This window comes from Tympanuchus pallidicinctus, unplaced genomic scaffold (genome assembly GCF_026119805.1).
Source record: "Tympanuchus pallidicinctus isolate F22 unplaced genomic scaffold, pur_lepc_1.0 scaffold16, whole genome shotgun sequence".
In the NCBI taxonomy this organism is placed as follows: Eukaryota; Metazoa; Chordata; class Aves; order Galliformes; family Phasianidae; genus Tympanuchus; species Tympanuchus pallidicinctus.
Genome location: NW_026294679.1, coordinates 32,010,974 through 32,034,217, shown reverse-complemented (window position 1 = coordinate 32,034,217; position 23,244 = coordinate 32,010,974). Strand labels below are relative to the sequence as shown.

The 23,244-nt window shown below is 40.1% G+C and overlaps 2 protein-coding genes across 4 annotated transcripts in view; one reads left to right on the top strand and one right to left on the bottom strand.

The window, feature by feature from the left end:
- Window positions 1-11,090, top strand: part of ANXA11 (annexin A11) — a 751,397-nt gene extending 740,307 nt beyond the window's left edge. For both annotated transcript variants that reach the window (XM_052677597.1, XM_052677596.1), the window contains exons 4-15: window positions 276-599; window positions 995-1,082; window positions 1,505-1,599; window positions 2,768-2,881; window positions 3,640-3,730; window positions 3,822-3,901; window positions 3,995-4,051; window positions 4,833-4,926; window positions 5,577-5,672; window positions 8,012-8,070; window positions 8,586-8,708; window positions 10,396-11,090. In XM_052677597.1, coding sequence (XP_052533557.1) covers window positions 276-599; window positions 995-1,082; window positions 1,505-1,599; window positions 2,768-2,881; window positions 3,640-3,730; window positions 3,822-3,901; window positions 3,995-4,051; window positions 4,833-4,926; window positions 5,577-5,672; window positions 8,012-8,070; window positions 8,586-8,708; window positions 10,396-10,455 — 1,281 coding nt within the window. In that variant the 3' untranslated portion in view covers window positions 10,456-11,090. The remainder of the gene's footprint in view (window positions 1-275; window positions 600-994; window positions 1,083-1,504; window positions 1,600-2,767; window positions 2,882-3,639; window positions 3,731-3,821; window positions 3,902-3,994; window positions 4,052-4,832; window positions 4,927-5,576; window positions 5,673-8,011; window positions 8,071-8,585; window positions 8,709-10,395) is intronic.
- A 952-nt stretch (window positions 11,091-12,042) lies between these two features.
- PLAC9 (placenta associated 9) lies at window positions 12,043-22,350 on the bottom strand. Of its 2 annotated transcripts, XM_052677646.1 has the most exons (4): window positions 22,163-22,337; window positions 13,772-13,866; window positions 13,362-13,482; window positions 12,043-12,236 (listed from the first exon to the last, which is right to left on the bottom strand). In XM_052677646.1, exons 1-4 carry the CDS (start codon window positions 22,278-22,280, stop codon window positions 12,226-12,228), a joined length of 345 nt encoding a protein of 114 aa, XP_052533606.1. In that variant the 5' UTR covers window positions 22,281-22,337; the 3' UTR covers window positions 12,043-12,225. The 2 variants fall into 2 exon arrangements, with proteins under 2 accessions (XP_052533606.1, XP_052533605.1); XM_052677645.1 differs by lacking the exon at window positions 12,043-12,236 and having other exon boundaries at window positions 12,243-13,482; window positions 22,163-22,350.
- Between the last annotated feature and the right edge of the window lie 894 nt (window positions 22,351-23,244).

Sequence of the window (23,244 nt, the reverse complement as noted above, 5' to 3'; positions counted from 1 at the left end):
GGCAATTTATGCAGATGTCTTTCCTAATGCAGTCTTAACTATTGCTGCTTTAAACTTCTAATGCATGCATTTCTCCTGTTAAACACCCAGGGTTTGCTTGCAGTAAATACTTCCATGTGAATAATGCCATAGTCATGTTAACATGGCCATGCAGAGAAGAAATGGCTTTGTGTTTCTGGGGAGGGCGTGGAGAGGTGAACACATTGTGTTAATAATGCTATTGAAATTGAACTAATTGTACACTCTCTTTCTTCATTTTTTGGCTGTCATTGCAGGCATCCAATATGGCAGGGACGTTTGGAGGGTCAAATGTACCACAAGGCATATATCCTTCAGTACCTGGGGGTTATCCACCAGTACCTCCAGGTGGCTTTGGACAGCCTCCATCAGGACAGCAGCCCTCTTATGGAGGGTATCCTCCACCTGGAGGAAACGTACCAGGCCAGCCCACACTGCCTCCTGATCAGCAGCCTATGGGATTACCTGGACAACCACCAGCACCTTACCCAGGGCAGCAACCCATGCCAAGTTATCCACCAGTCCCGGCTGTGAATCCATCTTATCCAGGACCTACAGGGCCTGCAGTCTCTCCTGGAGCAGTAAGAGCATTCAGTGCTTTGGTTTTGAAATGTGACCGCATGTGTTTTTCTACATTTTTCTTTGTGTGTCTAAAAATGAAAAGGGAGTCACAAGGAGAATTTTGAACAAAGCAGGAGATAGAAGCAATGTAGGCATCTATGACTTCAAATATATGCTATTATACTGCGTTATCAGAGAAGAAATGTGAGACATAAATTGAAATTCAATTAATTTTGTTTTTCAAACAAAGTATTTACATTTATATATACAGTTTAATCAAACCTTAATTGAGTGTGCATTTTAGCATAATACAGGTATAGAAACAAACATTTAAGGTTATGTTGTCTGCTTCTTAATGAAAAAGTAGTTTTATTCCTATTAATACTAATATACAGTTAAACTTTTATGATTTTAGTATGGAAACAGAGGCACAATCACTGATGCATCAGGATTTGACCCTATGAAGGATGCAGAAGTCTTGAGGAAGGCCATGAAGGGATTGGGTGAGCAGTCTGTGGATTTGATATTTAACTCAAGTGGAATTGCAGCTTTTGTTCAATACTGCCTTACACTGTTGTTAACATGGTTATTGTGTAGGCTGGTTCACACACTCTTGTACTTGGTAATCAGAGGAATTAATGACAGTGAATGTAGATGAAAACAACGTGGTGAATTTGGCATTTGCTAGTTCTTGTGGGGTGTTGTTTTTGATTGGTTTTCTTTCTGTTTTTTGTTATATTCTCAGTGTATTTTTGATTGGTTTTGACAAGACTTGGGTGTTCTATGGTGATATGCAAGAGGAGATGCAGCAGATGAGTTAGAAGTATGTGTGTTGGGCGTGGCAGAAGTGGAGTCTAATGGAAACCAAAAGCTGAATCCTCATGTGACAGGCATCTCATTCTGTGGTGTTTGTGTGCACTTACAGGAACCGATGAGCAGGCTATTATAGATTGCCTTGGAAGTCGCTCAAACAAGCAGCGACAGCAGATCATGCTTTCCTTCAAGACAGCTTATGGAAAGGTAAATACATCACGAGAGAAGAAGAATAAGGGCCTAGGTAGAAGGGACATTAGAGATCATGCAGTTCCAACCCTTGACTCTGTGCGGCAGGCAGGGTTGTCAGCCACTAAATCAGGCACTAGACCAGGTTGCCCTGGCCCCCATCCAGTCTGGTGTTGGATGTCTCCAAGGATGGGGGATCCACAGTCTCTCTGGGCAGCATGTTCCAGAGCCTCACCAGTCTCTCAGTGAAAAATTGCTTCTTCACATCTAATCTAAATCTTTTTATTTAATTAAAACCATTTCTTTGTCCTATCACTATGAGTCAGTCTTCCTTCCTTTTATAAGCTCCCTTCAAGTACTAGAAGACAACAAGGGGTTCTACCTGGAGCTTTCTGTTCTCCAGGTTGAACAGACCCAGCTCCCTCTGCCATACTTTACTGGAGGAGTACTCCATCTGTCTGAATATCTTCATGGCCCGTATCTGGACCTATGCAACACCTGCATGTCTTTGTTGTACTGGGGGCCCCAGGGCTGGACACACTACTCCAGATGGGGCCTCACAAGGGCAGAGCAGAGGGGGACAATCACCTCCCTCTCCTTGCTGGCCACTCTTCTTTTGGTGCAGCTCAGAATACCTGTGGCGTTCCAGGCTGCAAGCACGCATTACAGGCTTGTGTCCAGCTTTTTGTCCATCAGGATTCCCAAGTCCTTCTCTACAGGGCTGCTCTCAATGAATTCTTCTCCCAGTCTCTGGACATCTTGCACTTGGTCTTGTTGAACTTGATTATGTTAAGCATGTCAAGGTCCCTTTGGATGGCATCCCTTCCCTGTGTTGTATCAGCTGCATGACTTAATTGAAAATCAGGAGACTTAGTGTTGGGAAAGAAGATGAGAGGTTGCTTAAGGGGAAGATGATTCATAAGTCTGTAGCCTTCTTATCTACTCTTGATTTCAGTGCAGTATTTCTGATGAGTTACATAGAGCAGTTTGTCTGTTAGGTACTTTGGCCCTTCAGTACAATCTATTTAATTTGACCTTAATTATATAATATGTATGTTAGTTTTTGCTATTTAATGTTGTTAAGTAGAGGAACTTTGGTGATACATTACTGATGCTTGCACATAAGGAATTTTAATTGAAGTCCAGAATTTGTTTATATTCATCACCTATTTTTAATTCTCTTTAGGATTTGATCAAGGATCTCAAATCTGAACTATCAGGTAACTTTGAGAAGACAATCTTAGCAATGATGAAGACACCCATCATGTTTGATGCTTATGAAATCAAGGAAGCTGTAAAGGTATGTGTAGGATAAACAGCTTCATAATTGGGAATATTTGAGGGAATATATTGAGGGGAATATTTGAGCTGATCAAATTTGTGGCAGTAATTTTAAAGCTCTGTATTCAGGTATACTCTCCATTCAGATATTAGCCCACTCCTCACTCCGTTTCTTGGAGGTTTATGATAGTAAAACTGAGAGTTCTTGTTAATTGTTAAATAAATAACTAATGAAGAGAGCATTTAATAGGCTTGCGTTGTAAAAAGATTTATTAATAAATGGAAAAAATGTCAGAGGCACAGTTCTCTTGAACTTTGCACTTGATTTATTGCATAGTCTTGAGTAAGCCACTGTGGTAACACTCTTCTCAGCCAGTGTGGAGCTGACAGCACTTCTCAGCTCAGAATTTCCAGTGACTTTATGCTCAGCACTCAAAAATAGTTCTAAAACCTAATTTAATTACAATTTGGAGCAGGATGTACCTTTTGGTTTTGTGTACGTTTCTCCACCTGTAAAGTGTACTCTTAGCCAATGCTGACCATTCTGTGTCTTGGAAATGTGTTGCATGCAAAATTCAAACTACAAGCTTTTGGTTTTTCTGTGTCAGTGTACCACTCTGAATTGTATTTATTCTCTCTGTATGTGTATTCTTCCTTAATTCTTTTTTACATTATTTCCATATGAGCTGGTAGAAAAGTATTTTCTCTTCTGTTGTGAGGTTTTTTTTGCTTTAGTGGTTGGTTTTTTTTTGGTGTTTTTTTTTTTTTTTTTTTTAGGGCATTGGCACAGATGAAAATTGTCTCATTGAAATCTTAGCTTCTCGCAGTAATGAGCATATTCAGGAACTCAACAGGGTCTATAAAGCAGGTTAGATTTGTTACTTTTTTTTCATTGACTGACATTAATTTGGAAAATGAGCAGAGGTGTATGACTACTCATCGTTGTGTCTCCCTTACAGAGTTTAAGAAAACACTGGAGGATGCAATAAGAAGTGACACATCTGGACACTTTCAGAGGCTTTTAATTTCACTTGCTCAGGTACTTCCATGCAGTGTGTAATGTCTGTTGTTGTTTGTTTTTGTTTTTAAAAAAGCCCACCAGCAAAACTTCTGTATCTTCACATTCTTCCAGGGAAACAGAGATGAAAGTACAAATGTTGACATGTCTCTTGTCCAAAAAGATGTACAGGTCAGTAAGAAATCTTCATTATTTGTAAGTATGGCCAGTTCAGTATACTGACATGTGGTCTCTTTGACTTAGGTTTGGATATGCTGCGACTTTTTCTGTAGTAGTGCTTGTGTTTCAGTAGGTGGAAGGGTTATGAAGGTGTGTAACAGCATTAGAGCCTTGTGGCTCCATTTCAGAGAGGAGGCTCTAGGGAATGAAGCCCCACTTCCTGTTTGATTGGTTGGGTTTGCTTTGCTTTTTAAATCTCTTGCTTTTCCAAGGTTGGTGTGTCATTCTATTGTGCTGCTGCTAGTCATTTCAGGAGCTCTGTCTTTTTGCATCAAGTAAGGCAGTTGAACCTAATAACTTTGCACCTGTTACCTTTTGTGTGTTCTGTTTCACCACACAGCAAACAAAGCCATGGATCATTTCAGGAATATACTGTCACACAAATAATAATGCAGTTAGCTTTCAACACGGTTTGCTATAAGAGATATGAGTGTCTCAAAACATGCCTAGAGGTACAGAAATAAAGGTTGACTCAGGTGCTCCTAGGAAGAGTAATTTTCAGGTACTTTTAAAATGTTTTTTTTTCTTTCCTTGGGTAATTCAGAGCTCATATGTTTTAAACAACAGTTTTGGGATTAGTTACTATTTATTGCCTGATCCTGTTTTCCAGTGGTTCTTAAACCAATAAATTTTTGTAAAGGAAGAGAGTCTGTAAGGAAAGCGATTTGTAACTCATTTTTTCATCCTGATGGCTTTTCTGATTGATAATGTGTGTGTTCTCTTCTGAGTTTAGGAGCTATATGCAGCTGGTGAGAATCGTCTAGGAACTGATGAATCCAAATTCAATGCCATTCTGTGTGCAAGAAGCAGGGCCCACCTCAGAGCAGGTAATGGTACCCGGACCTCTATGTAAACATTACATTGATTCTGTTGTTTGTAATGATAGAAATGTACAACACTGCCCTCTGCCTGTGTTTTGCCATCAGTAAAATGGGAGTAATGATAACTCGGGAAAGCGAGGTGAATTCTGTTGAAGAAAAGGGTATGCAGGAGCTGTGCATTATGATCATCTCTCTTAAATGTCAGAGCTGGTAGAGGTCATGTTTGTTCAAATTTTACTCTGATAAAAGGATTGGGAAATTAGAATTAGTTCGATTTTTGCATGCAAGACACTTGGCAGTCCTTCTTCCCCTTTGTCTTGCTGGTGTGTTAGCTTAATCTGGAGTGGTGAGGGCAGCTGAGTGTTTTCTCAGTTTTACTGATACACAAAGCCTTCCCAGGAGAAATTAAACCTCTTCCCCTTACAGGGATATCTTGCTATAGCCCTTCAAAAATAAGCACAGAACTAGACAAGCTAGGAGGAGCACAGTGACGTTTAAATGGAACAGAATGTTTAAAATGATCTTCGAGATTTCAGAACGTCTATGAGCGTGCTGAAGTACCAAGTTGAGAATTGCTTTCACAGTAAAGCAGTACACCGTGCACCAGTGCCATCTCTTTGTGAGACTGATTCCTGGAACCTTTCTTCTCTTGACAGTTTTCAGTGAGTACCAGAGGATGTGTAACCGGGACATAGAAAAAAGCATCTGTCGTGAAATGTCTGGAGACCTGGAAAAAGGCATGCTGGCAGTAGGTATGTGCCATCTGTGGAAAGCAGGCCTTAATTCTCCTCAATGGCTGATGAGGCTTCTGCTTTGGGCAAGCTGCTTAATTTAAATCTCACGTGCTAAATTTTCAGTGTTAAAATAGGGAGAGAGAATTATTAACTTGACTTCATTTTAAGTGATTAAATGTTCTACCAGCCACTGTGAAAATGGAAAATCTGAGACAGCTTTGGAAATAAAGGAAAATGCATTAAAATTATTTACCTCTAACTTGTTTTTATTAGAGAGAAAACTTAAATATGGTTCCTCTGTTTCCTTTGCATCTTTGTTCGTAAGTGTTTCTGGTACTTACGAAGGGCAAAGCTCTACCTCAGATTGCCCCTCTATCCTTTGTAAGGTAGCCAGTCATTGGTTTCCACTAAGGGCTATGACAGGCTCTTGAGACCTTGTGCAACAGTTCTGTTTAGGGTGGTTTATTCTAAACAAAGTCACACAGCTCTTTTTCTTTTGTTTTGTCTCTGTCTCGTAGATGAAGATACTTCTTTACATTTGCATTTATTTTCTGTGTATTATTTTGTATTTACTGTGTTATCTATTTGTGCTTCTTTAAATTTGCTTTTTTTGTTGGTTTTGTTTTTGTTTTTTTTTTTTTTTTAGTTATGGTAGTGATAAGGAAAGGGATGTACCTATGAGGAAATGAGAAACAAACTACAGCAACAAAACACAGCTTATTCTACTCCTATTGAAATAAATAAGGATATTTATCACTAGGAGTAAGATAAGAGGAAAACATTTGGCTGAACTGCAACAAAGCTGTGCTTTTCTTTCATGGAAGCTTCTAACAGAATCTTGCAAAATAAAGATGATTTTGTAGAGCTTAACTCTTTCACTTCTGTCTTAAGCATATGTGAACTATATAACCATTTATCTTACTTCACTTGACACAGTAGCCCCTTTTTTTTAAATGGCATGGATGTTTTTTAAGACCCAGACTGAGCCTAGCACTGATGAGTTACATTTGCAGACCTTTTCCAGGGTTCTGAATCTGTCATATCAATCAGTATTCATGTTAGAAAACCTAACTTGAAGTATTGTTTGTTTGCAGAAGACCAGCTCAGTAACGAAACTTAACTGTCAGAGTTAGTAAGTCAGTCGATCTCATGAACCTTTGCAGTCAAGTAGCAGATCTTTCTTCTGGATGCAGGTGGAGAATTGGGACTGTAACTTTCAAATGAGTCAACAACTGTTAGAGGATAGACTTTCATTAATATCCACTAAATAACTTCATTGAATAAGCTTCTGTTTTATTTAGGGGTGTGTGTATGTATATATAGATATATATATATATATATACATGTCTATGTGTATCTGGCATCATTTGTTCTTTTAATCTTGTTTTCCAGGAAAAAAAGGTTTTCTAATTGAAATTGTTCAATTTTGCTTTTCTTAAAGCTTTCTGGATTGTACAGCTGGTAATTTACAATGTCATCTTCCAACATTTTAGTGTGATTGTGTTGTTTTAACAACAATCAAGCAACATGCATTTCACTTGTCATTTCTTTGTGAAATGTTGTATGTATCTGACAACTGTGTGTTGAACTGTGTTCTCTCTCATCTACATTTTCCTGTTCAGACAAGTACTTTTTTCCTACATAGAATGTGTGTTGCTGTGAAACATGTATTTAGGTTTATCCCTTTTGTTCTGTCTTGCTTTGATACTTCTTGTGCTGTCAAATAGAAGCTGGTTATGGTTTGTTTTCTGTTCAGTTTGCCACAGATTGCATGGTTATTTACCCAACATAGGATCAGTGTAAAGATTGTAGTTCGAGTGAGCGATGAACAGATTAATATCGAAATAATTTGAATTGGGTTTTGTTCTTTAAGATTTCTAATGAACAATAAAAATGATCACTTGTAAATAAGCACTTCAAGGATTTTTCAGGAATCCTTGTGAACTTAGTGGCTAAAGAAATGGATATCTAGCTGTGAGTCAAAGGTGCAGTTCCTATCATAGGTGGCTTCCTATTGTAGGGCAACTCATCCCAACTTAGACTAGGTCTTGAATTTGCCATGCCTTGCAGATGGAAGGCCTGGAATTTTGTAAATCCAGGAAAGGCTAGGAACACTTAACTCGGTTCTCCTTCGAGCCTCCTATCCCCTCACCATAACCTACTTTGCTTTCAGAGGTAACAGTCTGGTTGCTAGAGGTAAAAGGGTACAAGCTTGTTTCAGTGACTAACTGAAGTGATGGAAACTGCGTTGTATTGTCTATGTGAAATTAAAACATGGGACTGAGCTTGAAAAAAGATGGTGAGATTTCATTTGGGTAGGAATACGTAACTTTAGTTATACTGTTTCTTTTCTGCAGTTAAATGCCTCAAGAACACACCAGCTTTCTTTGCTGAGAGGCTGAGGAATGCTATGAAGGTAAGTGCCTATGTCAAGGTGCATAAACGTAGCATATGTTTTTAAATGATTTTACTGTTCATTGGAGTGAATATTTCAACCACCTTGTACAGATTTAATGGTACTAATTAAAAAAATAACTAATCAGCTGGAAGTATGAATTTTTTCCATGAACACAAGACTTAAGATTTAGTATGATGGAAGGCTGGAAAAACCTACCTTACTTGATCCACTTAGCAAAGTGTATATAACTATGCCACTGATTTCTTGTTTTATTATGGAGACTTCTTTCCTTAATAAAAAAACTTATATGTGTAGGACTTGTTGATAGGGTTTAAGTATGGAGGGTTAGCTGAAGTGCACTACCAGTACATTTAATTTATTAATGTGCATATGCTACATTCCTACTAAGCTTAGTGAAAGCAGTGAGGTTTTGCTAGTAAATGCTGGCATTTGGTGAGGTGATGATCTCTTGATTCATGCTGTATCATCCACAGTTTCCACACACGATTCATGTATGCCATTGTTTATTTCAGGGAGCAGGAACAAAGGACAGAACTCTGATTCGAATCATGGTGTCACGCAGTGAGGTTGACCTTCTGGACATACGTGCAGAATACAAGCGGATGTACGGCAAATCCCTCTATTCGGATATCACTGTAAGTCTTAGAGCACTAGTTTGCCCAATTCATTTGCCTGAGGATGCCTGTGGGGACTTAGGAAGCTTCATTCACCATGTAATAAAGGTGCCAAATCTGTTAAGTTCCTGTGCATTCTTCCGGTTTTTCACATGGAGATGCAGCTTAGTGGCGCTCACAAGGAAACCCAGAAAGATAGCGGGGGATACTTTGTGCACCAGCAGATCTTGGCTATTCTGTCAGCAGCTATATTGTCTTTTTGGCCATAAGTAACGAAGGTTCAACTAGCAGAAGCTTTTTACAAATCAATAACTCTTAGATGAATATGGCACTTCTCACAGTATTACATGAAATTTTACACATCAGGAATAGGAACAGATAATTCCCATTTACTTGGCAGAACTTCATCATTTCACTAAGTGTGGCCATAGGTGTAAACCATGCCTCTTCTGTAGAGGCAGTAAAAGGAAGTAGAGTTGAAAAAAGCTTTAAAGTAACTCCTTAATTCTTCTGTCATTGTCCATAAGCGCACAGCAGTTGCTTCAGCACATGAATAAAGTAAAATGCTTTATATTTTGCGGATTGTACTTTGTGTAGGGTTTATTCTGATTCTTGAAGCATCTCTTTGTCACTAGAGATTTTTATCCAGAAAATGGTTTTCAGGGATAATACACTAACTGAAACTACCTTTTGAAAAGGGTTGACAAACCTCATCAACCAAGTCCAGTTAATGAGCAGCTCCCAGGGAATGCTTTTTAGTCATAAAAGCATCAGGTGACATTTATCTAGCAGAGCTAGCTGAATGGTGATCATATCATCATGGAATGGCATGGGTTGAAAAGGACCACAATGATCATCCAGTTCCAACCCCCTGCTATGTGCAGGGTCGCCAACCAGCAGACTGGGCTGCCCAGAGCCACATCCAGCCTGGCCTTGAACGCCTCCAGGGATGGGGCATCCACAACCTCCTTGGGCAACCTGTTCCAGTGCCTCACCATCCTCTGTGTGGAAAAACTTCCTCCCAGTATCTCATCTAAACCTCCCCTGTCTCAGTTTAAAGCCATTCCCCCTTGTTCTATCACTATCCACACTTCCACCCTTGTAAACAGCTATTTGTCCTCCTGTTTGCTGCTGTTCATGAAATCTTTTCCACACTTTTGCATGTACATTCATTGTGGTTTTTGCTGCCCTCGAATCAAACAGATACTATGTGACTGAGGTGTGAGATTGATTTCTTAATGCCAGGGCATCACTTTGAACATTCAAATATAACAAAGAGTAAACTTTCCCTTGCTGCTCCTTGGAAAAAAATCCATGCTGAGTCCAGGGAAAAGGAATTCAGCAATCTGTATTGCTGTTTCTGTAGTTTCTTTCTTTTGTTGGCTGAAAGACAACTTTTCACTGAAGGTTTTTGCTGAACTTTTCCAGAATGTGCAATTGACCCTGTATACCAAATTCAATTACCTAAAGAAATATATTCCCTTATGGATGTTTTCCATTCCATAAAGGAAAGAGCAGATTTTGCTGTTGCATTGTTGTTTTCAATAAGAAGTGAACACCTGCTTTCTTTCAGCCCTGTCTTCCTTTCCTTTAGTTAGTAGCTTGGCATTTAAGACAACTTTCTTTCTTCCTTCCCCTTCCAACTCCCACGTCCCCAAAAAAGTAGGATGCAAGCTTTCAACTCTTCTTTTTCTGGGTTTATTTCCAGGGTGATACTTCAGGAGACTACCGGAAAATCCTACTCAAGTTGTGTGGAGGAAATGACTAAAAGGAACATTGGGCTTTCATTTAACAAAAAAACAGAGAGGAGAAAAGAAGAAAATGCAGCTACTATTTTCATGGTTTTGCTTTAAAGCATCTTTTTCTCCAAAAGTAAATATGTTATAAGCTGTCTCTCTTAAAGTGAATTGCTAGATGAAAAAAGCACAGAAATCAAGCTTATGTACCATCTGCTTAGGATTCTTTGTTACCTTCTACAGTCCAAGAACGAGAGTTTATTTTTCAGCTTACTTTAATCATCGGAAATAACATGATTGTTTTCTGGAGTGAAAAATTGTAGTTGTATGGTTTAAGGCTTTATTTTGTACAAATATCACGTGCCACTTTATTGCTGGTTTTATATCTATTGTAAGCAGATGTGGTTTCATACTTACACCTCGCATTTTTGTGTCCAACTGAGACTGTTTTAAAGAAGTTTTGTTGAGTTCTGCTTTCTTTACTTGGCTGCACGTTTCTAAGTTGTGTTCCACATTGCTTTTTCATCAGGGCAGCTGTCACAAGGCTATAATAATGTTGATATGAGTAAAAGTTCTTCAGTTAACGTCTTTCAGGTTTTAGATTGTGCCTTAAATATCTAAATATATCTAGGAAAAGATTATAACATTAAAGCTGCCTATCTTCTAACTCTTAGAAAACTCTGCTTTTTGTTGTTCATGTTGATGTCATCTTTGCTGTTCTCAAAATGAAAATGTAGAAATGTTCAAAAAAAGCACCCAAAAAACATCTAAGTTGAAGAAGCATAGAGATAGGTCAGTTAAAAAGGATTGCTTATTAATCAAGAATGTGCAAATTTCTCTGCTGCACACACACCTTTCTGCAAAGGCCAGGTAGGTCTTTTTTTACCTAGAAGTTGTGTTGTTCTATGTTTGTCATACTGAAACTCAGATGTTTTGAATGTAAGTTTAAAACCATTATCAGATTTGGAAAAAATGGAACAGTATCATTAATTAGTGGGGAAAAATGCTTATGTGGGATAAACAGGTAAATAGATAGGGACTTAAAAACATTTATCTTCTTTTAAAGTATATGCTTTTTATTTTTGAAACCTTACAGTTTCCCCATCTGTATTCCTTTGCATGTTTTAATGATGCTGTTGTCTTAAAGGTATTTCTTTTTCCTCCTCCATGAAACCAGAAAATAGATTTTTGGAATTAACTTCAAGTTGTGTTGTCATCACAGCCAGGCAGGCTGAAGAGTGTAAACCTAGTGGAAAAATCTAGCAGGCCGTGCAACCTATCTACAAGTTTTGACATGGATATGGAGCAGGGGTTCTTACTTCAGTCGGTGACAGCAATGTGACCAAAGCTAGACTACACCATACGTCTGTTTTTGTCAGACAATCTAATTATCTCAAGAGGAAATTGCAGCTGAAAGTGTGTCTTCCACAATTTGCACTCATAGTGAGGACTAAGTTCATTGCCAGGAAAGGAAGGTTTTTTTGAATTATGAGAGGTTTCTTAGCTGTTGTTGGTCCAGCACCCTGTCTGATCTTATTTTCTTACTTAGAATGCTGTACTTGAAATGCACTTTTGATTAAGTATGGCCACTGAAAGATGTAAAATACAGACCTTTGAAATGATATCTAAAAGCCAGTAACTTTTTATTGAAAAGCAAAAGAACACAAAATGAGAAGTACTTTCAGGAGTGTACATCTCTGCTCAAGTTCTGGAAACACCAGGGAGCTTTTTAAATGAACAAATTTGCAACTGTTCATAACAGCCGTCCTGTTACATTCCGCTGTCTTCAGTCTCCGCTGTGCTCAGCTGGCATCTGTATAAAGAAGGTGTGATGTAGTTATTCTTGGTTATGAGGTCAGGATCAATTTTTCTGGATAAGCGTGATTTAAAACTTGATAACTGTTACTTCACAAAGAGGAGAATTCTGTATTTGATTCATCAAAGCACAGAAGGAAGGTGCTAGAGTTCTGCAATTCTTGAAGTAGGTGGTAGTCAATGCAACCTAAATTTGAGCAGTACTTACTGTAGTTGTGTTGCAAATAGACAGTGGTTAACTTGGGATTTCCATTTTCAATTTACTGTAACTCTTCACTGGGATACTTTCTTAAATGATCATTGCAGGAATGTAGGTTAATTAACACCTGTTAACTGCCCCTTACAGAGTCATGGACATCGATTTAAATGTTAGTTTCTCGAGCAGTTATGGTGACTGTTTCTGTACAGCCAACTGCAAGAAGAACTAAAACATACGTTGTACTGCTGTCTACTTTCAGCCCGCATCATATCACTGAAGTGCACTACAGTGTGTGAGTATATGTACATACAGCAGTAACAAAAAATGACAAAACTGACTCCATAACAGTGGCTGGGTGTTGCTCATGCCTTTCTACAAGAGGTATACTCTCTACCAGCAGTGTCTCTTTTAAATGAACTACTGATAGGCAGAGACTCAAGAGAACAGAGTGCTGTCTAGCATTGCATTGCTGGGGAAACTACAGACATATCATTGCAGAGGTTCATTGTTCTTGGATCTAAGTTATGTATTGTCTTTTACTTGAGTCTGTTTTGCTGCATTAGTTCTTGTTTTATCCACTTTTGCAGTGGTGAGGAAGTGGAGCTTTTGACTTTGCAGCAGCCTTACTCAGATGGGCCATTTCAAACTCAATTGGACTATGTTAATATCCCCAGTTGATCAGCCTTTCTGTGTATCTCCTATATCTAGCTCCATGCCTGGTTTGTTCACTTAACTTTGTCCCCCTCTCTTTAGTGCTGGCTGTGACACTGTCCGAAACCGAATCCTGTGTTTGAACTGAAGCCTTCACTGCACTGAATTGAGTGAATGAGTTATTTCTCATCTAATGTGGAAAAAGAGGATGGCATTTGGAATAGCACATGCAACGTTCTTGTTGGCTTAGCTTATAGCCCACTAGATACTTACCATCAAAAAGGTCTATCAGTGGGGTTCCTGCAGCAATGGGGAGGTCTGATGTTGTCTCACTGATGATACTGAGGAGTGATTTGACTTCTGATTCTAGATGCTCCACAGTTTTTATTACCTTCTAATGGAGGAAAAAAGGGATAACAAATGTAGAGGGGGGCAGTCGGAGTCAAATGGAAGGAATTGTGTACCAAATGTCTTAGTTCAAGAGGCGTCTTGCTGTCCCATGCTACTAACAGCTGATTTTGTTGTTCATTGCAATTTAATGTGTTTTTCCAGTTATACTGGCCTCTAGTGGCAAAAGTATTAGAATTTTGTTTGGCAAGACTTAAAATACAGCATTTATATTACAGCATTTTCTTTAGCCAAGAGGTTTAGTGTATTCATGGAACCAATGCTGCAGCTCTTACCTCTTCAATAATGTCTAAGCGTTCATGCATTGTATCATGTTCGTGGCACCAGCTTCCCAAACTTCCAGGTAACAGACTGGTAGGATCTGCAGCAGCTGGAAAAAGCAGCCACAGTTAAATTAGCAGGAGCTTTCTGGTAATAACATTTACCTTTCTGACTTCTGGAATTGTATTTGGCGTGCTCAAGAGTGTTCTTTATTAAACAGAGCATTTCTTGTCCTAGGTGGAAATAACTCGGTTAAGTACAGATATACCCAACTGTTGTGAATGTTTCCTGGTGGCGTACACATTGTCCAAGTTGTTTGGAACAAGCTGTTTTCTTCTGATTGGCTATTTATTTGTGTTTATTTCATGAAGCCTGTTTTTTCTGTGTAGGGCAACCTTATTGTATACTCCAGCTCACATCTGTCTCTAGAAGTATAAAACCTAAGTGTTGGAAAGGTCTGCCTTAATAGAATCTTATCATAGAATGGCCTGGGTTGAAAAAGGCCACAACAACCATCTGGTTCCAACCCCCTGCTATGTGCAGGGTTGCCAACCAGCAGACCAGGCTGCTCAGAGCCACAGCCACATCCAGCCTGGCCTTGAATGCCTCCAGGGATCGGGCATCTACAACCTCCTTGGGCAACCTTTATCAGTTCATCTTGGACTCTCATCAGAAGCAACTAGCATGGTAAAGCTTTGAAGAGCAGCTGAGTTTGTCTACTTACACTCTGAATGGATGCAAGCTGATAATTCCATTGTGCCACTAACTTGTGCATAAACATCTAATTTTGCAATGGGAAGAGAAATAGGGAAAATGTGCACAGCCAGTGCCTTTGTTGGCCAAGTTACTCATGATAGTATTATATACAAAATCACTCATCTCTGTTAGTTACCTACGGTTACCTCTCAGTACACGAGTTCTCTGGCCATCTCATTCTTCTGGCTGTACCCCGTGTAAGAGCAGTGTCTGCTGTTATCTGGTGCTTGAGTGGAGCCAATTTTCCATGACTTTTGCACAGTAACTTTTGGGTTTTAATGTGTGTATGTAGAGCAGTAACAGTACTTAAAAACTGCTAAATTGATAGACTTAACTTCAAATAAGAATAAGCATATCTGATATATTTAAGACCTTCAGAGGCTGTAATAATGAGAGAGCAGCACTAATTTGTTGTGTTACTGTTTGGTTGTGATGGAGAAAACCAGAGCATGATGTGAGCTTGTGTTATAATGTGTGCTTGAAGGCGTAGGAGGAGCAACCATGGCTGTTTCCAATAGAGTTGTGTGAGAGCAGTGATTTGAACCTGGTGCAGTGCTTCGTGTCAAGTCTGTGCCATGAATTTTGGTGTTACGTGGTATAAACTTGTTAGGATTGTAGCAGTTCAATAGTATCAGAAATGTGCTGTGAGCTGGAATGGAATCCTTGAGGCAGGAAGGTGGAGAGGAATAAAACGTGACCTAATGTACTAGATGTGGTATTATTTAAAAATTGCTTTAGCGCAGTTTTAGACAGTATGTTTGAATGCGTTTGAGTTGTAGGCTTTGCTGGGGCTTGGGTTCTTGTACGTTCACCACGAGGTGGTGCTGTGAGGACGGGATCCTAAAGATTTATTCTGCCCGTTTGGTACTTAGCAAGACTGGAAATATGGCAGTTATGTAGAAGACAGTTGCTTCACTGTCGTTGTTTAGTCGTTGTTGGTATTTTGGGAATGTTGTTACTCTCTAATTTAGTAGTCAGGTTGAACCATGCTCCCAAAAATTCGGCTTATTTACGTGTTGTTTTTTTTTTTTTCTATCACAGCTAGAGCAATGTGGAAATGCTGAATTTTTGTATCAGAAATGGAGGCTACAAAGCAATGGCCAGTCTGTCGCTACAGATCTTTTCTGCACCAACAGTAACTGTCAGATATTAATAGAATTTCTACCTTTCCAGTGTTACCAGCTCTCTGCGTCACGCGTGATTCAGCAGAATGCTGAACTGCTGCCCATCGTGTCACAGGGACAACCTTGAGTCACGAGGTGGAGTTGGAAGGCTGTGGGCCTCCCTTGGGTGAGAGCCAGCACCTGTCATAAGTGTTTGTTGGTGGAGTTTTGGCCAGCCATAGGCTACGTGCCAGGCTTGTTTAGTTTTGTGCATTTCCTATAAATGGGAAATGCAGGAGAGCTAATGCTAGTTCAAGTCAGTATTGGCCACTTCTCTTGCTCTGATTGTGCATCTTGTATCATGCTGGTCCATAGAAGACTGAGTTCTGCCTTTGGAGTAGCAGAAGTAACCAATCTAGAGACCGTGATCTTCCCAACTTGTGTAATGCCACAGTGAACATAGCTGCTGGTGCTCTGCAGAAGCTCCTCTCAATTTTTTCCTGATGCAGGAGCTTAAATCCTCTAAGGAACCCTTCAAACAAACATGATGTGATGAGGTCCTGCTCCAAATGCCACGTCAGTCATTACTTATCTCTTTTGTGTTAAATATGTTTCTTCTCTGCACAAACCACATTATTTTTGCCTGAGCTGACTGCCACTGTAAGTGGGAGTACACAGATAGGTAGGGGAGGTAAAAGAATGACTGTCTTAATACTGCCTTACATAGGTGTGCACAGCTAAAGGTAGAAGCTATTGTGAATTGCAGGTCTCAGTAGCATTCTGTTCTTTGGGGTGGTTGGTACTTTTTTTGATGCAGAATCAGACAGCTTTCTTGCAGTGCGGATGCATTGCTAATTTATAGACTGCAGTGGGCTTGTTGGAGGGGGAGGAACTGTCTCACCCAGCCTTATAGACCTAGAACCACTTAAGTGTCTCATAAAACATCTGATAACTCTTGTTAGTAAGTGACAAGAGTTAGGAGAGAGTCTGTTTTAAAAACCAAAATGGTTTTAGTTCCCAGGTTTCACAGCCTGGATTCTGTGACCCAGAAGAAATGCTGTCAGGCAGGGCCTGTGTCTCTGTGTCTGGTTAGCAGCTTTCTCACTACAGCAGAGATGCTCTTGTGCTTGCGGTGCCCTTCACCACCACACTAGAATGGGACACTGTGGGAAAGGACAATGGATCAGGCAGACAGTGCTTTGGTCACTGTAATTGCTTGCATTCTGCAGTTAGCAGAGCTTGGGCTTGAGGCTTTGGCTGCTGGACACCTGGTTATTTGTTAGCCCACAGCCTTCATCTCTGGGATGGGCTGTTCACAGAACACGTCCAGTTCCTTCCCAGTGCATAAATATGACAGATATCTGAGTCAGTAGGCTGACCCATACTTTTATAAGGGCAAGGGTTAAACTCCTAATTTCTTTACTTTGCCTATCATCTAGAAATTCTGACTTGTCTTGTACATTTTGTCTTCCATGTCAGTTTGATAGTACCATAAAAGCAGTGTGGATCTACTGCCCTGTGCTGTGGTACCGTTAGAAACCAGCAGAAGGAGCAGAGAAACAAAATTTGAGATTTAAGGATGCCAGCAGACACAAGAAGTGCTTCTGTGTGAGAAGTTTAAGCAGGACCCTCTCATAAATGAGAAGCTTGCTGTTGGGTTTAAGGAAGTACAGTGGTTGTGTCATTGCCTCTTCTATATATGAATTTGTTCACATGATCTTGACGTGTCAGTATCTGAATTCTATATGTATATACATACATCTGCTCTCACACTAAGTATAAAAGTGAGTATATAATTGCTCAACAGCTTTTAAAAAGTATATTAATCTATATAGATATATACCTAGTGTGTGCACATATAATACGTAGACATAAGTAAATGTGCACCTCTTAGTGAAGTTGGTGTCAGAAGTCGGAGGGTAATGTTAACTTACACTTTACCAATAAAAGTTCACAACATAGCATTTCTGGTCCCCTCAGTCTGGGCCCATTAGTTGCACATATAAGCCAACTGTTGTCCACATACCTGTGTCACAAAGGCATCTGATAGGAGAAAAATTGTTTTAAGTTAAAGCATCACAGAATTGCAAGCTGGAACACAATAATTCAGGTTAAAACACACGTTTTTTTTTTAAGTCAATGAATCAAGTCAGTAACTGAAAGTACCATCTGCATTGCTTATATTCTTTATAAGGGTAATTCGCAAGGATACATCACGAGTCAAGCTGTAGAAAATACTGGGTTGGGTTCTTTGGGCTGTGTTACAAAGAAGGTTGAGCTAAGTGACCATAATGTTTAAAACATTGGTTTTAAAGTTGATTAAAAAGACTTTTTTTGCATCGTTCTGTAACCATTGTGGTTGTGAGAATTGACTGAGAGTTCATGTTGTGCTCAGCAGGGATCGTGAGGTAAAGCAAAGCAGACCACAGGCCAAATGAAAGACAGTTGAGACTGAAAAAGCAACCAGATGGCTCATAAAGCCTGAAATCATGTGACAGATGATAAAAGGGAACATTTATAGCTTTTGAAGGAGATATGCTCCTGTTTGTATTACCTTAGGTTTATCAGTACCATTTTATTCCTGTAGTATATAGCAAGAAGTGATGTGATAGCTCCTACTGAGAAAACAAAACTTGCAGTGATGGGTTTGTGCTGCAACAGAAAAAAAAAATTATGACTTGAGTCCATTTGGTGACCCCAGCTCACTTGAGATGAGCATGATGGATGTCCAAAGGCATTTGCCAATCATTGCTTAAGTTGTTTATTATCTAAATATACTGTTGGACTCAATGTTAAAGCACGTAAGGTAACTTTGAAGTGTTAGCTCAAGAAATTGCACAGTTTGCAAGTTAAATTCATCTGCTTTTGCAAGTGAGTACAGAAAAGTCTATCAGTATTATCAGTAATATTCATATTAATGCTTTCAGACCTAGGTCCATCTTAAGCCAAGATTGCTAGTCATGTTTAGTTTGGTGAGGCTGTTCTTAAAAACAACCTTAGTTGCCAGTTATGTCAACCCTCCAATCTCCTTTGGATTTACTCCCACCTGAGTTTTGTATATGTTTATATAAAGGAAGGAAGATAAGAAAAAAATGTTCCTCTCTTGTTTTGAAATGTATTTCCAACGTGCTGATCTTATTGAGCAAGCAGCCAAGGAACTTTGTCTCATGCTTGTTTTTGCAATGGAAAATGGCTACGAGAAATCAGAGGGAAGAGAAGTATGGGCTATGTAGCTTGCAGGTAAGTAGATCTTATTCACTCTGCAAATTAGAAGAGGATATTCTAATGTTTTGGGCTCCAAACTCATGTTTCCCTTTGTGATATATTTATTTCTGTATGTGTATGTATTTGGTTTTGAAACTAAGGTGAAGAGTTAGGATAATTATAGCTAGTAGCTATAAAAGAGATACTTGTGTATGCAGAAGAGAATGAGCCGTTTCAGAAAGGGGAGGAAGTATGTAGTGGCATATCTAAAGTATGTAAGTTATGTAGAATGGATGAGCTTAATCTGGTTTTGAGAATGGAGGAGGTCAGAGAGGTAAGTATTTGATGTCGCTCATGAATTTGGAGATGACCACTGGTATCTGGGGATAAGGAGTTGTGAGGATGTGGCTTTTGGGCTGTGTTTGGTAACAGGAGCTACAATCACGGGGAGCAGGGTGTGAGGTGAGTCTGTGACTTACGAGTCAACTCTGTGTAGTTTGCATGTGAGTAAGTTCTGCCTGTAGAAAGAAATACAGTAGTATAGGAAAGACAATCTTTACAGTTTTTTCCTAATAGTGAAAAAATTGTAGGGACTTGACTGAAGATGTGCTTTCCTCTGGCAGAAAATTTGTGTGTACTGTAACCACTCAGGAAGTGATTTATGATAAATACACGCACGCTACATCCCATGTATTCATGGAGTGACCCACAACTGCCTCACTCAGGACAGATCAGATGAATTTATAAGTACAGCTGATGCAGGAGAACAGCAGAGTCCTGTATTTCCAGACCCCTGACTTTCCAGCAGTTTGAGAATGGCATTTGCTTTACCCACAGAGGTTACAACTTCAGGTAACTCAATAACATAGAGGTTTTACAAGTGGGTTAAATGTGCTCGCTCCTATGCAAAATCCCTATTTCAGGTGTCTTGTTCTTAAGAAGCATCCCTACATCTGGGTACAAACTTTCATTCATCCTTGTTGGAGTTCAGAATGAGTGTTTGCAAAGACTCCCCTTGAACTGGGACAGGCTGTAGGCTTCTATAAGAGAAGGAAATACCTATTATGTGGGGTGTAGTTGAAACTACTGTTGGCTTATTAGTAGAAAATTATGACTCAGGCTGGTTTCAGATGGTACCTCTCATGAGTTTTACTGTGGATTTAATTACACCTGTTTGGAGTTCATTCCAGGAGCAAAATACTGCTTTATGAGAATGCAAGTAGTTGATTTCATGTAAAAATAAGCAGTTTTGAAAGTTTGGTTGTTCTATTTTTCCCTCTTCAGTTTCTAAACAGTGCCTCTGATTGCTGAATATCACCTTTATTCCCATTCACACCAAAAGCTCGTGAGTCTACCCTGCCTTAGGTATAGCATGTGCATATCGGAAGATCCTAAGAATTCTGAGAAGTCATTCTGTGTTAGGTGAATGAGGGGGAAAAAGCATTCCCTTAAACATGATTTGCTTTTTCTTGCAGTTAAAAGCAGCTGAACCACAAAGTGCTGTAACTGAGCAGCAGTGGTTCCACTCAGGCTCCCTTGTTGCTCTCTCCTCAGTAGCTCAGTATTTGGATATGCTCATCTAACTGGAGCATGTCATGGGCCCAGCCTGCTTACCCAATTGCCTGATAATTGTTTACCTGCGTATTCCAGGTCACCTCTCTGCCATGCATAAAAGCATAGGAGACACTGTGCTGCTGGGATGTTGCACCCTCAGAACAATTTGCCCAGAGCTTTTTGTGGGAATGTCAATATGTTTAAATGGGGCAGGTATTGAATGGCCCAGTGCACGTGGCTATATTGAATGCTACTCTAGCAGCAGCACCATCTCACAAACTAACGCAGCAGTAGCAGCAAGGAATGAAAAGCTGCAGACATCAGGTGGGAGCTTGTAATGAATCCAACTGGGCACCCACACTAACCTCTCACCTTGAGCTGCTTGAAAGCTGACCCTGTGAACATGAAACTGTTCCTGTTAATGGCTGAATAAAAACATACACTCTACTTGTCCAACCCTAAACCATTTTTAAGAGGAACTGTTGTCAAACAAAACAGGGATAACCAATAGATGAATCATGGGCGTGGAGTGGTCAGGGGAAGGATCTGTAAGAAAATTAGGAGTTGTGTTCCTCATCTCAAAGGTAGAAAAGGGAGAGTAGGAGTGACTTTTCTACAGTCTTTCAGTCAGCCAAGATGTGCACCTGGCTGTGACAGGCGCAAACTCCAGCCCTTCCTCAGCTTGGCTTGAAGAAACCAGCCAGTATGGACCAGGAATTCTCTCCTTACAAAAAATTATTTCTTGCTGCCTCCCTGTGGCAAGAGCTGTTCTGAGATTGAGGTTCTTCGTTTCCTTTTTCCTTATAGATAATATACACAGGGAGCAAATAAACAAAAAGTTTTCCCACAGTACTAATGGGGAGAAAACTAGTGAGAGTGCCCTTGCTAGAACTGATAATTCGTCACAGATAAACATTGTAAAGCCAGTTGTGTGGGAGGGAGATGGCAAGAAAGAGTGTGTGGGATTTGGGGGCAAAGGGGACAAAACAGTTTTTTGGAAAATGTTTTGAATATAATGGAAACTCACTGCCCTGCCATGAAATACAAACACTGTGTGTTGTCAAGCAGCCGGAGCAGAGGGAGAATGATGCTGGGCCTCAGCTAGCAGAAACAAAACATAATACAAACAGGCTGTGGAGCCAGGTTTGTGGTAGCATGGGGACTATAAATCCTGAGACTAGCTGAACAGAATAGCTCTCAGTCATACCATCAGCTGAACTGCTACTACAGATCAGGTTAGTGCCAGCCCTGCTCTTAATTAAAGTAGAACTTAGATGCCAGTCTATCAGCTGTTGTGTGTTTCTGCTTCTTCCTCCCAAAGTATTTGAAGAAGGAATTGCGAGCCTCAGGAATTTCAAAAAGTAATCCAAAGCAGAAGAGACAAAAATGCAGTACTGTTAACAGCATATCTAAAAAGGAGGTTTTGAGTAAAGGGAATCTGTCTGCGTTCACCTTGAACTAGGAGGATTCGTGTATGTGTTGTTACTGCTCCAGTGCAGTAATGATGGAGTTGCAGGGAGCTGGCTGCAGCACATGTCAGCTTCTGGAAATACACTGATCGTGTATTTCCTTGCTCCCATGAGTACAGTAAGATCTCTAAGAAAGCAATGTGCCTCTAGGACAGATTCAATAGCACAGAACTAGAGATTCTCCTCTGAAGCAGACACAAACCTGTGACGCCTTCATATAAAGCCCATAAAGAAGCAATTCTTTATCTCCCCCGCCTGCCCCCATGCAAAGTTGTAGACCATGCTGTAGTTTCTGCTTTTCATGCTTGGAGTCACTCACCAAAGAGCTCGTGTTCCTGCAGGACTCCAGCAAACACTAGCACCCAAATGAACAGCATGGTCCCACGCTCCCTGTAGTCCTGTGCAGTGCACGGCAGGCTCCCTCCCAGGCTGTGCATAGACTGCTCTGTCTGTCCGTCCAGCAGTGCTGAGGTTTAGCCAGAGCTAGGAGGAAATATGCCCAGGCTGAGCCAAGATTCTGGAGCTATGCTTTTTTTTTTTTTTTTTTTTTTTTTTTTCTCTTTCCTCCCTTTAAAAAACACCCTTCCAGCTCCACAAAAAGTCCAGTTATCCAGGCAGGCTGGCAGAGCTCCAAGCTCCCCAAAGTTTTTACCCTGTATTTATTTATGCAGCCTACAACTGGAATGTGCTGGAAAACTCCGATTGCTCTAAGTACAGCAAGGGGAGCAAGAAAAGGAGGAGAGAGGAGAGGGGTGCGGGATGTTTCTTTCCCTGTAGGATTATGTCTAGGGTGTGGAAAGCAGGAACAGTGGAAAACACGGTATCATTAGAGTTGTGCAAAAACAGGGTTCTCATGTTATTTGTTTTTAAGACTGCAGAAAAATGTCTTCTGGGAGGGCAGAAATTCTGCTGGACTGAGTGCAGCAGCCTTGTGTTGGTGGTGCCTTGCCTTTGGAAAGCAACAAAGGCTCCTCAGAGCTCTTCCCAGTTCGAAAGGTGTTTGAAATAAGTTAGATGTGATAACACCATGCGTAAAAATAGCTCTGCTAATGGCATTCTGACTGCGTGCTTGAGTTAAATACTTATCTTGAGAGCTGATGGGTGTCAATTGGGTACGTGTCCATGTAGAACATGAGGAGGTAGGCCTCCAGCCCTGAGCCTGCTGCAGGTTCCTGGCACAACCTTTGTCATGTTCCTTCCAGCTTGCAGGTCTTTCGTTTCCTACCTTTGAAGGAAAATTAATAATCCTTTTACCCAGCTCAAGAAATAACAATAAAAAAAATGTTTGCTAAGCATTTTGTGTTGCCTGAGTTTTAAAAAAAAAAAAAAAATCATACAAATTCTTGCGTTTTTATCAAGGAGTAGTTATTACAGAGCGAGTTAGGAATGCATTGCAATGCT